Source organism: Scomber scombrus, chromosome 11 (assembly GCF_963691925.1).
Source record: "Scomber scombrus chromosome 11, fScoSco1.1, whole genome shotgun sequence".
Classification (NCBI taxonomy): Eukaryota; Metazoa; Chordata; class Actinopteri; order Scombriformes; family Scombridae; genus Scomber; species Scomber scombrus.
In genome coordinates this window covers 12477319-12492252 of record NC_084980.1, presented here as the reverse complement: position 1 = coordinate 12492252, position 14934 = coordinate 12477319, and the positions used below count along the sequence as shown (strand labels likewise).

Sequence of the window (14934 nt, the reverse complement as noted above, 5' to 3'; positions counted from 1 at the left end):
TTTTTCTGGAGAGTCACCTGCAGCTTTAGATATTCAGGAAGGTATCCATTTATGATGTTAAGAATTTGCAGTTTCCCTTCAAGTACCTAGGTGGCAATCTGACCAACAGGTAATATAGTGGAGAACAGATGGATAGCAGTCTTGTTAATGTCATCCATGAGGGAAAAAACATTCCACTCCTATAGCAGTGTTTGACTGGCTCTGCAGACTCAGTTAATCTGCACAGGGAAGGCAGCCTCTGAGTGCCATGTCCATCTTTGTGTCTGTCCACATCCTCTCTGCTCCCCTGTTCTGCTTTCTCTCTTTCTTTCTTGCCTCTTCATCCCCTCTCCTCCCTCTTCCTGCTGCCGTGGAATAGCAGGAGAGAGAGGTAACTCTGCAATGCAGACACAGCAACAACCTCAGTCCATCTGACCAATTAGTGTAAGCCAGGATATGAGTGGCAGACCCAGCGGCCAATCAAAAGAGTGACTCACCATAGGGTGAAGGGTGGAGGGTGGGTGGGGTTGTTGCCTGAGAGACAGAGAAGATCAGAGGAGTTGAATGACAATTAAATAAAGATGTAGGGGGAAGAGAAGGAGAGGGAATGGACAGAGTAAGAAAGAGAGAAGAGAGATCTATGCAAATAAAACAGAGAGCTCTGGACATGGAAAGACTCCCGTCCCCTTCATTTCCTCAACAGTCACTGGCCAGTCTGAGTCCTGTCACTGCAGTTCTTCTTACTCATCAGCTGGCTCAGATCCACCAGCTCGCCCAGCTCCCCTCGCTCCAGGGCCCCTCTCAGCAGAGCCCTGCTCAGCCCCGGGTTGTGTTGCTGGGACACGTACGCCTGGCCACTGGGAGCGGGCATAGAGGGTGGAGGCAGGGGGACAGGGACCATGCAATGGCTGCTGAGGATGTATCCTTCCTGGGCTGGCCAACGCAAAGGTAATGGCTCGCCATACTCCATGGGCGCGCTGGGAGCTGAGACCACCCTCCGACGCTCAGGCGAGTCCTGGGGGGTCATGGGGTATACATATTCTCCTGCAGACTTTCTGAGTGGAACTTTGGGCGTCCCCTTCACTCCTTTTTCTTGCTTGCTCAAGCAGACATAGTGCTGGCGTGGCATGTCGGTCCCCCGGCATTCACCACTGTGTCTCCCACCTCCCCCCTGCGGAAACAGTCTGGTGGTCAGGTAGACGGAAGGGGGCATACGACAGGGTGAGCCCAGACCCACAGAGCCTCCTCCCAGGTAGGTCTGGCTAGTGTCCCATCCCCCGGAATTTGAGTCTGACAGTCGTAGGCCTCTGCGTTTCTGCTGGGGCGTGTGCTCCGGGGTGGGCAGGAAACCTGGGTCGAGCTCTCCTGACTTCACCCAGCCGTTGGGCATGACAAAAAGGGTCTCCCCGCCCTGAGAGCAAGGGCGTTCCCCACCTCCCTGCCGTGTCACGCTGAGCACCGAGCCTCCCATCCCACCACCGTTACTCAGCAGGCTCCTTTCACGCCGCTGAATAGAGGATTGGGGGGGGCTGCCATGGCGGCGGTTGGCGGGCTTGTGGGCCATAATCCAGCACACAGCAAGGCCGGAGAGCGCCGCCCCAATGGTGAATGCAGAGACTGCAGATGCCACCAGCAGATTGAGGGAGACCAGGCTCTCCGGTTCGATCAGCAGACTCTGCTGCAGGATTCCTAAAGATTAAAAGACACAACTATGAAGATGACATTTAGTGGAAAAAGTGCGGTAGACATCTTCTCTCAGTGTCTGTCCACAGGTTGCAGATTAAAATTATAATCGTTACATCTAGTGCTATTCTGTTACTTCTATTTCATGCTTTTCCCCTCTCAAAACAAATCATAATACATCAATAACAACAACATCAAATTATTTTTTGCCATGATTAAATGGAGCTTCTCTCCAGTCTGGCCTTGAGGCTCTACAGGCTCCAGGTTTGTAGAGGCCTGCACTTGTCATCAGCACAGCTCAGACCGCAGCAGCTGACTCCCCTTTTCTCCTTTCCTCTCCTCACACTTTCCATTTTGCAGCCCCGTCAGAGAGTCTCTCCATGCAGCATACCATTACCTCAGTGTTTCCACCCAGCTCTAATCACTCCCATCTGCAGACACAGCAGCACATGCCTGTCTCTGGCTCGGCCTCTCCTGTGCTTTCAGCGCTCCGATTAGAGTCTGTCAGGTCTGCAGCCTGGCATCACTGACTTCTAGTGCTATTAGTTTCTGAGAGTTGAATAAAAACTAGAAGCCCTTATATTAGTTTAAACAACATTTTAACAAATGAGTGTGATGAAAACTTGGAACTGGCTGTTTAATTTTTTTCTGTTGTCTTTTGGTAATTTAGATCCAACCAAACGACTGTGGCCTAAAACAGGAAAAACACTTCAGAAAGAGTTTCCTGAAACGGAGATGACTTTTTTTTTTTTCTGGTTTCCACTGAGTTTGGGAATTTCAGAGCAAGGTTCAAAGAGGCCCACTCAGGCACCGCCGCAGCGACATCTGAGCCTTTCAACAGAAATGACATCAGTATTTTATGCTGAGCTATTTCCAGCTTGCTCATCGGCTACCCTCGGTCACTCCCCTGACCAAAGCCTCATATGTAGGAGGATATTTGCATTTCCCAACCTGCAGTCTTGTGCTACCTAACAGCAGTTACACCTCTTTCACATCCTCTCTAATTAAACTGTCTCATACTGGGAGCGTTTTGACCAGTCGGAAGTGTAGTTTAAACTAAATCTCAGTTCAACTACCCCCTGATTCTGCTCTGGTAAAGATACCAAAACACTAATTTCCTAATATCAAGGTTGAATGGATCTTGCTGAGCCGGTGAGGAAAGCACATTATACCTCAGTTAATTCTAATGTGCTAAATTACAAACATTGTCATGAATATGCTCTCATCTGATAATATCTGTGTTTTTTTTTCAGAACAAAATGTTCAGTGACAAGTAGATAGGTGTAATAAGGGATTGAGCCACTAGGCGGAGACTGCCCTCAGTCCACAGCACACAGCCAGCAGCATCCATGTCACAGTGCTGCAACCTACCATCACAGTCTCCTAGATGGGAGGTGGTGTTTCCATATTCCACATCTTGTTGAAAAGGGAGCCTGCAGTCACAGAGAGATCACACATAAGGTATAATTTCACATATTTCTGCCATAGAGACATGTGAGAGTGGAGCACAGTTCATCATTTACAATCATGAGATCTCGCACACTGTAGGGGTGTGTAAAGGATGAATATCTGCAGTCCAATATAACACTTCAGAAAAAAAAGACACTAAATCTGATTGAAAATAGGTCAGATATAAATAGATATAAATAGATTTTTAAAAATTAGTTCATGCTCACCTTTGCTCATTTTTGCATAGAAAATTGTAAATGAATAGAGACATTTGTTGAAAGTAATCAATTGAATTGATGTGGCACACCATTAATTCCATTATTGATTTTTCTTTTTGTGTGATGGCCCTCACAGAGGTCAGAGGTCAGAGTTCAGAGGTCAGCCAATACAGGTATGTACACTATTTAACTCTGATACCTGCAAGTATTTTATGACTCCTGGGAGTAGGATTATTATTATTTAACAGCATAAATCATGCAGAACACCCAAGGGTCTTAATTAGTTAACAAATTTAAACCAATAAAATGTAATAAATATATAAATAAAATAAAGATAATATTAACATTTCCATATTCATGAAGACTATGTAATAATGTAAATAAAGCATTACTTTCTAATTGAAATGACTAAAAACAACACACTGTGAGAGGAACCTGTGCTGCTGGATCCTCAGCAGAGTCTGATCATTGGCACAATTGTGTTCTGTTCAAGTACAAATGACGCAGAACTGCATTTTATAACTGTGACAGTTTTGCATGGATATGTCAACAGGGTGGATGCTGACATAATTAAGTTTACTGGCAGGTGAACAGTTCACATGCTGGTGTATTATGTGTGTTCCCCTCACCGTGTGCCTGGTCTCAGGAAGGAGCAGGTGCTACCTCTGGTCCAGCCACAGTATGGGTCCCTGGAGGCGAGACAGCTCCTGCAAGCACACACACACACACACACACACACACACACACACACACACACACACACACACACACGCATGCATGCACGCACGCATGCACGCGCACACACATACACACACATACAGAACCACACACAGAAACACACAGAAAAAAGTTAAGAAATGCTGAGTACTGACCTTATTACTGTAATTGTTCCTGGGAAGCTTACTGTCTAGCTGCTTGGCTACACAAGGTACAAGGTAAGGTATAGTGGGCCATTATTACCCCAAAATGAAAATGTGTCCCTATTGATTAACAGGTCAGGAAGGAGATTAATAAGGTTTTTAATATAATGCAAAAATACTTATGTGGTATTCATATTGGTACACAGCAATCGCACATACTGTAACCAAGATGTTTGCAGTTTGCCATATCCAAGTATGATATATGTCTGTTTTGGGAAACAGACTCAAAAGATTTAAATTCATACATTCCTTAAATGTGCAGAAAATCAATCATCTCTTTTAATATAAACTCAGATCAAGATGACTGTGAGTTGTGTGTCAGGCTAAATACCATTTCCAGGGAAACAAATGCTCCCAAAATAAATAGCACAACTGCCATCTATCTGCTGATTGCAACAACAGCAGAATTGTAATATATTTTATTGGAAGCGAGACAAACAAAAAGTTGGCCAGTAAGTAGTATCCTGGCTAATAGCCACAACTACATTTAAAGTGACCTAATTATCAGCCAAATAAGCAATGAGGGAAAGAAAATGCTTTCTAAGATAAACTTACTTCATGCAGCGGGAGTGTAGGTGACAGCGTGATGTGGGCACTCGGACCAGACAGGAAGGAAAGGCCAGCAGCAGAGTGTGGCTCACCCGGTCCAATGACAGAGACAAGAGCTGACGAGCCTGAGGAGAGTCCTCTCCACACCTGGAGTCAGCGAGACAGAGAGGGTAAGGAGCCGGCTGAGGGAGGCGTCAAATAAATCTATGACAGGGTCAAAGGCCTAATGTGCTGATACTTCAAGACAGACAGCCCTGTGCCCTTAACCATCATATAAATGGTCACAATGGACACTGTTCAGAGCCAGAGCTGCATAGAGAGAAGAAATAATTTCAGTATTTTTTAGCTAAGTGTCAGTGGATGGAGCCAAAATCACTATTTAAATCTCTTCCTAAAACCCATCTCTTCTCCTTGGCCTTTGACACCTTGTAAGACGTTGATTTCATTTATTTGATTTGATTTAATCTGATTTGATTGTTTTTATTGTATGGCTGTTATTTATACTCATGTTTTATTCCTTTTAAATATTTTTATTTGTATTTTATATGTATTGTATGAGGCATACAATACATATAAAATATAAATAAAATAAATGTGAGCTGTTATGTCTTTTATTTATTATGTCTTTTATTTACTCTTCTGTACAGCACTTTGGTCCACTGTGGTTGTTTTAAAGAGCTTTACAAATAAAGTTGGATTGGATCGGATTGGACTATTTTATTTTTGTTTATCTTATGTAAAATTAGTGTAAAACCCAGTGGCAGAGAGGAAGATTTAAAAAAAAAAAATCATTGTAAAGTTTAAGTTTTTGGCCATTCAACTTTTAAAGTAAAATGGCATTCAGCAACAACAACAACAACTAAGAAAAAACCCAGTGATTTCACCTTCTTGATCTGCTTAAAAAAATCTGTGTATCATTAACACACTACAGCTCTGTCTGGACAGATGGTGCACACCTTAATAACACATCAACAGTAAATATAAAGACACAATCAATGATCCAAATGTGAAACAAATGGCTCAAAACACAGGGTTGCTGCAATTTGTGGACTACTAACACAAGACAATAATTAAATCTAATTTAATTATGTTTTTTGGTGGCCTATAAGGGTCACATTAAATCATTAATATATTATGCAGAAAGTTCTATTGTCATATAAAAAAACTATGAAGAACTTGTCTTTCTCTGCCTTAACACAAAATACACACCATCCCAAAAAACTGTGATTTGGTGCTCCAATGACGTTTTTTAATTGAAAGAAGCGACTGTCTTGGGCTTTACTTTTGCAGTAATTGGTGTAAATGTTGTTAAGTTGTGGTAGTTCCGTGCCAATGATTTTTGCTGCTGTCTTTGTAGCAGTCTGCAGTTGTGAGCGGTCAGGTTGCCAAAAAACCCTGTGATACATATAGCCTGTCAGGACACTCTCAATGGTGTAGCGATAAAAGTTCACAAGAGTTTTGGTGCTCATACCATACTTCTTGAGATGTCTCAGAAGCGAACTCTGCTGTGCTTTCTTGAGGATGCATACAAAGAAATCTAAAACTATCAACAATTTCAACAGATGACCCACTGATGGAAATAGTTTTTTCTCAGATCTTTCTGAAGTCAACCCACTAACATTACTTTTTTAAATAATTAAGTCAGGCGTTTTAATAAAGAAATATGTATACCTGTAATTAATATGGTAAAATAAAGAACTTAAGCTGCACTTAAATGCCAACTATTTAAAATAAGGAAGCATAAGGAAAGACAAAGACCAAGTGTTATAATCTATTGGAGATCAGAACCAAAACCTCTTTAATCCTTCTTACTTCTCTGGGTTGAATCCCTCCACCTCCTCCAGGAACACACTGGAGTGGGAGGCAGAATCTCCAACGGGGACCATTAGAAACTTGAGGATGGTCCCTCGGGTTGAACCCAGGAACAAGACTGTGCGGTTCTTATGAGGACCAGCTTCTGTGTCCACCACCATGGATGTCAACTGGTACCTACGTAGTCAGATATGTAGACAGACAGACAGACTGAGAAAACATATTTACTCAAAGTAGTTGAATAAAAACATATTTCCTATCGGACCTATAGGTTGATGTAAAATATAAATCTACATACCGTCCCATAGTTTTGACCACCCAGGGTCTGTGCCCCAGCAGTGGAACCGTCTCATCCATCAGTGGGTGGGTCTTCACAAAGTTCAGCACTTCATCGGGTAGCGTGGTAGAAGAGCTAAATCTGGATCCCTGGACTGCACATCCTCCTGGTCTGCAGACAGAAACCGAGGAAGAAACAGAGAAAGAGAAACCAGCGGTTGATGAATAGATGATGAAGAAGAGATAGAATTCCAGAGAGAGCAAGAAGAAAAGAGCCAGAGGAGGTCTCTTTTTTTTTGTGGCTGCGGGAGGCTGCATTAGAATATTTGCTGAATAGGAATGAAGTTGCTCTGTGATTGACAATTGGAGCTTATATCTTGGGAGTAAGTAGAGTACAGTATATTTGAGACAGATGCTCAGGGCAGCAGCACTGCAATATTCTGCCAAAGTTCTGCTCACACACACTTTGCATAACAATACCTCGGTTTGGGCACTGCTTCATCTGGGACTGGAGTCCAAATAGACTCCGGGGATTTCTGCTCTTTAAACCGGCCCTCAAAGACATGAGCAAGCTGCTGCATGTCAAACACACACACAGCAGAGCCGGGGATGCTGCCAGAGACACAGGAGAGAAAAAGAAGACAGTGATGAGAAAAAAAAGTTTGAGTTTGTTTGTGTGCACATTGTGTGCGTCTTTGTACCTGTTTGGTGGTGTGGAGAAAAGACCCAGGATGACGTCTCGTCCTTGCATGTGGATAATGTTGCTTGTGGCGTGTAAGAGGTTGAAATAGAAATGTGAGTCTCCAGGGACGGAGCAGTTGAGGCGAGCCTTCAGGAACGTGGTCCACTGTTTCTCAAGGACGCGCTGAGAACCACCCAGGTCTGCTTTACACACACGAGCCACACGAGACACCATCACCTGGAAAAACAGGAGCAAATTATAGTAAAAGAGAGAAATAATATAGTAAAGCAAGCAGAAAGAATGAAGGAAAGGAAACCTTCTCTAGATGATGAAACTCCATGGCCATCTCTCTGAAGAAGAAATAAATATGAGGCCCCCATTCCATGGCACTCACAAAGTAGGGCTCTGGAAAAAAATATGAGGACAAACACTGTTAGACAAACATACACATTCACACACAGACACACAATAACACTACAGAACAGTAGCAACGCTGTGCCTGGAGCCAAACGTTACGCTCCACAGTCCCTGACATGGCGCTATAATAACAGTCACATCAACATGGACTGCTGCCGTCGATCGAGTCGCCCATTGAATATTCATGTGCTGTTTAATTTATCATCATGGACAAGAGGATACACATTATTTATCATTTATTCATCCAGCACTGTGCCGGCTTTGACCTGCTGCTCGGGCTTGTTCTTATTCCATGGAGAACAGGCTCGGCTGTTCAATTGAAGGCTTCTTAAAACCCTGAATCTGTAGAGCCCAACTAACCTCAATACATCACTCTGTCTGGATGTGTTCTACTTTTAGTAAATCTATTACATTTGGGTCTACTAATGTCTGGTTTTCCCAGAATAAAACGTATATTTAGAACCTAAACCCAGCTATTCAACTATGAGTCACTCGTGAAAAAAACAACCGTAATTTTCTTTTAGTAAACTATTGAAGATAATGGTGATGGTTTCTGTTATTTTCTTCCTGATTGTCTGTTGATGGTGTCTGGCACTGGAGGGTCTGTTTCTAAAAGTACCTCTGAACCATTTGGAGTCATGTTTGACTGTGCGGAGGGCGGGGCTGTCGCTGAGGCTACGATAGATCACTGCATCGATGGCCAGGAAGTCTGTCACAGTACCGGTAAAGAGGCTTCCATCTGAGAGGGAGACAAGAGGAGATTAAGAAAAAGAAGAAGCAAGGGAAGATACAGATGCAGAGATAGCACAAGGTCAGAAAGATTAAAACCAAACAAGCAATGCAGCATGCACGTTCGGCTATAAATCATTTGTAAAGGTAAACACAAGGGCACAGACATGGCAATGTCTGGAGCTGAAAACTGAGCTTGATGTCTCCTAGAAAACTCTGAATTTTTCAGCTTTGGTGTGCAAACTGGAGATGCTACCTGAGAATAAAGCCACATTGGCATGTCGTGGATCATATGGGCAGCGTGCCATCCCACTGACAGGCTCTCCCACCATTTCTAGAGTGTCTTTCTGCAACAGGAAAAAAAAGTATAGATAAGAAAACTGGCATATACACGCAGAATGGGCAGGTGACAGATAAATGGTTACTAACAGTGTAATTGGCACACAGTGGGTTGAAGGCGTTTGTTCCACAGACAAACAGGCCACCGTGCTGGCTGAGCAGAACCTTGATAAAATTACGGCACTCTCCCTGTAGAAAAAAAACAACCACAAAATAAACAATTAAGTGAGGAGGAGAAAAATCACAAGGTACAAGGCAACATAAAAGGAAAGGAGTTTTGAACCAAAGCTAAGCTCAAAAGTACCAGTTAGAGGAAAAAAGACTGCCAGCGTAAAGTATGAGGAATGCAGCTTAAAACAATCCTTAGAGGAAATAACACCCTCGACAACACTCCATCTGCTGGAACAATAGGACGAGGACTTTATAGCTGTCTTCAAAGTGGAGGGTGCTGATTGAAGTGAAATTTAAAGCTCCTATCCAGGAATCTGAGACTTGATGACACAGGTTAGCCCTTCAATCTTGTTGTGATTGTGGTTGTAATTTACAGCATTATCAGATGACATGAAAATGAGAGATTAGACTGGAATAAACCTGTTAAATAATTTTATTTCACTATGACTCAAGATTTGTGCATCAGAAGTTGAGATTCATGTCAGTCCAATTTATGTTTTTATCCTTACTGATGTTCAGTGATGCTTGCCAAGTATCACCAGCTGTATAATTATAGTTGTATAATTTAGATTTGCACATCAATTTATTGTTTGCCAAATAAAAAAGTGCTCATACTTGGTATTTAATTATTCTAATTAACTAATAGTATTCCAGCGTTTGAACTGCTGGGGCTAATTAGTGTTAGCATTGATTCAGGCAAATGTTTAGATCAAATTATAATCAGAAAGCAAAAATAATTTGTGGATTCTCTCTTACAATATATTGGTTTATTATGTTCATCGTAGTATGACATTGTGATAGTGATTACAATCGACAGTTTGACTAATTAAAAGATTGGTTTGACATTTTTGGGAAATACACTTATTCACTCCAAGAAGTAGTCTGGCACATAAACACCTGTATAATACCTGTAAAACTGTGAAATAATGTTTTTACACTTCATTTTATGTATAGATTTAACAGATGTTAAACAACATGTTAATTAGTGAAATTTAGAGATGCTGGCAGGCAGATTTAGTTACGGTACCTTTGGACAGAGACAGGCTGGTTGTTTCACCCTGTTTCCAGTTTTTGTGCTAAGCTAAGCTTACTGCTGCTGGCAGCAGTTACATATTTACAATATCAATGTGAGTGGTATTGATCTCATCTAACTATTGCCAAGAAAGTGTAGTGTTATTTCCAAAAAATACCAAACTATGTCTTTAACAACTTAATTTAACTTATCAACTTAATAAATGTTGCGTTCCATTCAGGTTTCAGTTCATTTCACTTCCCAGGTATTTCTGACTTAATGGCACACTTAAATGGTAGCCTAGTTGACATTGTTAATGGTGTCATCCTTAATGTATTTCCATCTCTGCTTTTACTGTTATGACACTTTAATCTGTGAAAAAACTGTTGTACTCTAACCTCATGAGTTAATATTTCACACTTACCTACAAATGCCTTCGGTTTGTACAGCATCAGAACTCATCTAATAACTGTACTTGTACTGTGAAGTATCAATAATGCCTGGTACCCTGAGATTTATAAGTTGATCTATTCTTCTGAGTTAGAGGGCTTTTGCTAACATAGTTCACCTGTCTTCTTCCTCTCACTTGCTCACTCTCTCACCATCCCTCCATCTTACCCATCCAATCTTTGTTCCTGTTTAATCAAAACTTTAATTCCTTCTTTTGCTCCAACATTTTTACTTCTTTCATCACTGTTCTTTTAGGGAACATATTGTTTCCTTTTGTTGTCTCCCCCTACCCTAGTTATGTGTTTCTTCTGCAGTTTTCCTCCACCTACACATCATCCCTACCTATACCTCCCTTCCTCAACTGATTTCAATTACTGTTTCCTCCCTGAGGCTGTGTCACTCTCCCTCCAGTTTGCTCTATAATGTTTCCCATTGCTTCTTTTTATTTTTCCACAAGTTTCACCCAGATTGGATTTTGCCGGTGGCACAGTTACATTTATACAACAAAGCTTATATTTTAGGTTACAGCCTGTCAACCAGGCTACCATCCCATTGAATCACTCCTCTTTATACATTTGATCATATTCCCATCATATCTCAGAACACTGTCAACTATCACTTGCATAGTTGTTCCACTTTTTCGTCTGTCCCAGGGGTTATGGGATATATGAATAAAACCGGCACAATGCAAGTGTGCAAGAAAACGACTTTCAAGCTCCATCGACATCTTTTGGCCAGGGTAGCATTTCACTGAGCTAGCATGATATGTTGTGCTGATTCTGTATCAACAAGATCAAACTTGTGTGAAAACCACATGCAGGTGCACCCAAAGGGAAATAAGGTTTCTCTAGCAGCTGTTGTGTCTGTCCATGCATGTGATAGTGTAGATGGTGTTGATGCATGTAGGAGTGGATCTTAGTGTGTTGTGTACAAACACAATACCTCATGTTTGCCCTTCATCCGGCATACTCGAATGTCGTTTTTGTTGGATTCCCATGTACGTTTCTGTCAAAGGGACGAACCACAGTCAGAACTTAACAAATGTGTATTATGTGTGTACATTATCAATAATTAGTCTGCATTTAGTTTTGTGAGTGTGCATTAAGGTGAGTCTTACCTTGCTGTAGAACATCTCATCACCTGCCGCGTTATCTAGCTCCACTCTGTACAAGTCATCTCTACAAAACACACAAACTCAAAATCAGTCCCATTATAATGCAAATATATCAATATGATAGGATATACTATATGTGATCAACAGCACAAACAATGTGTTTCTTTTTCATCAAGGGGCACACATGTTAATTGGTGAAAATGCAGGTCAATATGTTTTCAATATATTTTTGCTTATTTCTTGTAAATAATTTAATAACTTTAGGATTTTATCTGATAGCGTTAGTAATAAGTAACGGAACAGCAGATTAGGTTAATAATAATTTAGCATAAAAATAACATGTTTATGTAAATGTAGTTCTGTGTTGTACTTCGAGACCACAGACGTAGTTGATGGGTTATCTGCACAGGATAAACAGTCGCTTGCTTCATTTATGATTGAATGTTGTTTTTGTTGCCTTACAGAGAAAATTGTTATCTGCACAGCACTTCTGCTAAACCGCCACCTGTTTGTGTTTTTGTGACACAAATCTGTTGTGGTCAAAGCCATCAAATTAAAACTGTGTTTGAATTCAAAGGTTACTTATTTTATTTAAATGAGGTGGATTATATTATTTATTTGTGGTAGTCATTTGGTAAGTTTATTAAAATTCATTTCAGCACCATGTGTTGTTCAAAATGCCCAAAGCAGGGTGAGGCACAGTAGTTTGCTTGTCTCTTTCCTTACGTGGGGCAGTGTTAGATATTACAAGGTTATATTTATTAGGGGTTTATATGAGCCATACATTGTTTCACACAGTATATGTATGAAAGATCATGTAAATGTTATGATATAAACTACAAAGGAAAAATTAAATATTTGAGCTTATTTGCTAACCACTCTTGTAAAGCAGTATTGATTTACAGTGTATCTTGTATATGAGTAATGTGAAGCAGTTTTCCCTTCACATCTAACAGAAAAATTTAAAACATCTTCCCTACAACACGATGAAAATGTCCTCCTCAGAGTGACAGCAGATGGAAGCAGTGGCATCAAATGAAAGCAAAAGGATATTAATGCGAACACGTCAGTAACACACAGTTGGAGGCGGTTGCCGTTGGTTACCTGGCTCCTATGTAGAGCGTGCGGTTGACTTGGAGGACCGTCTGGATGTGCAGCTCCTGTCTTTGTGCTGAACGATGAGCTCTGCCCAAGAACACTGGATACCTTCTCACCACTGACATAAACACACACACACACACGCACGCACGCACGCACGCACGCACGCACGCACGCACGCACGCACACACACACACACACACACACACACACACACACACACAGAGAGAGAGAGAGAGTGAAATGTTGACTAAAACAAGCAAGAAATTAAGTGCTAAAGGATGCTTTGACAGTTGAGGACACAGAAAGTACTTTTCCCATCTATATTTACCAAAAGTAGTCAGGCAGGCCATAAAGCAGCTTCTCTAACCTTCACTTTTATAGTGTCTTCACTCATTCCCGATGCGTTTATTTTAGAAATCAAAGATAATGGACAGGAGACAATTTTTTGCAGGTACAGCACATTGAAACTATTTTATCCTCTTAGTGCTTAGTGCTGCTGTTGATGTATGCAGCTCTATAATGAGAATATGAGGATGTTATTTTAGTAGGAAAAAGACATCTTCTCCCTACAATTCAGATAAATGAGAGAGTACAGATGCAGACAGGAAGTGGCAGTAAGAGACTATGAGAAAGTTTCAAAGAGGAGGACAACACTCTCCACAGGGAGCCCTCATCATCAGGAGACAGATTGGGAAAACGTCTCATTGTCCTTGACTGCTGGGGGGGAGAGAGGACGGAGTGATCCATCTCCACCTGTCTCCTCCCCTTCTCTCCTCCACCCTAAGTCTCCTCTCTTGTCATCTGCATCACCCCATACAATCTGCTTGTATTCCACTTTTTCATTTTCCCACATCTCTCCATACTTATGATAATTGTGTTTCAGTCTTTCTGTCTTTTTCCTTTTTTTGTCTCTTTATTTCTTTTCTTATTGGTATTTTTATTTCTACTATGCTGCCATAGAGAGACAGAGTGAAGTCTCTTTATTTATCTTTGTAGTTCTAAAGCAGCTCCACACCAAGGCTCTGACCCTTGACCACTGATTTCCACATCCACCGTGGAGCCATTAATCAATGCTGCACACACACACACACACACACACACACACACACACACACACACACACACACACACACACACACACACACACACACACACACACACACACACACACACACACACACAGAGCAGAGGGAAGGACACATACCCTCAATGGGGACGTAGCTGAGTGGACTGGGTTCCTCTGGGAATGAGCCATCAGCCAGTTGAAGCAGCAGGAGAAGAAATGTGAGAGGAGGAGCCATGGTCGCCATGGCAGCAGAACACATGAACTGTTAACAAAGAGAGAGGAGAGAGAAAAATTGCATTGTTGTGTATCGTATACATTTGTGTCTCTGTGTGTGTGTGTGTGTGTGTGTGTGTGTGTGTGTGTGTGTGTGAGTGTGTGTATGTATGTTTGTGAGGACAGGGTCAGAAGTGCACTAGGGTGACTGCTGCCACCAACCTGGCTACAGCAGGGAGCTAATGTGTTTCTATTGTCACTGTTTAGCGGTGTAATGGGGATCTATTGTCAGAAATGTCACTTCATTGTCAAACACTCTGAATTGACGGGGACTCTCACAGCCATAAAACGCACCGAGAGACAAAACACTCACAGGATTACAAAGCCACTTCGGTGGTAATGTTCCTTTCAGTAATTGTGTTTCTATAGGAACATATGGAGGCTATATTATAGGTATTTAGCCACAAAAAAGGAGGATCTTGTCTTCATATATCAGAGTAGAAAAAGAATAGATGAAAAGGAAGACTAAGCTGGACAATGTCTTTTAGAGGTTAAAATGTCAAGATTGCTGTAAATCGTGAGCAAGGAAAAGGGGAGAAGTTGATTATGGTCTTTAGTTCAGAGGCCACAATACTGTTTAGCATACGTGTGCACACACACAAACACACAAGACTAAGTTAGATACAAGTGCAATAAGAAAGAGAGCTAGATAGAAGTTGACATGCTGCTATACCTGCTAACATGCTGATATAAA

General features: G+C 41.6%; 1 protein-coding gene across 1 annotated transcript; it reads right to left on the bottom strand.

Moving 5' to 3' along the window:
• Window positions 1–682: 682 nt before the first annotated feature.
• LOC133990421 (semaphorin-6B-like) lies at window positions 683–14226 on the bottom strand. Its single transcript, XM_062428734.1, has 16 exons — window positions 14106–14226; window positions 12905–13016; window positions 11804–11864; window positions 11629–11691; window positions 9144–9242; window positions 8971–9061; window positions 8605–8724; window positions 7885–7973; window positions 7588–7805; window positions 7367–7498; window positions 6909–7058; window positions 6611–6787; window positions 4805–4945; window positions 3959–4036; window positions 3034–3095; window positions 683–1668 (listed from the first exon to the last, which is right to left on the bottom strand). The coding sequence occupies exons 1-16, from the start codon at window positions 14224–14226 to the stop codon at window positions 683–685; spliced, it is 2700 nt and encodes an 899-aa protein (XP_062284718.1).
• Window positions 14227–14934: the final 708 nt, after the last annotated feature.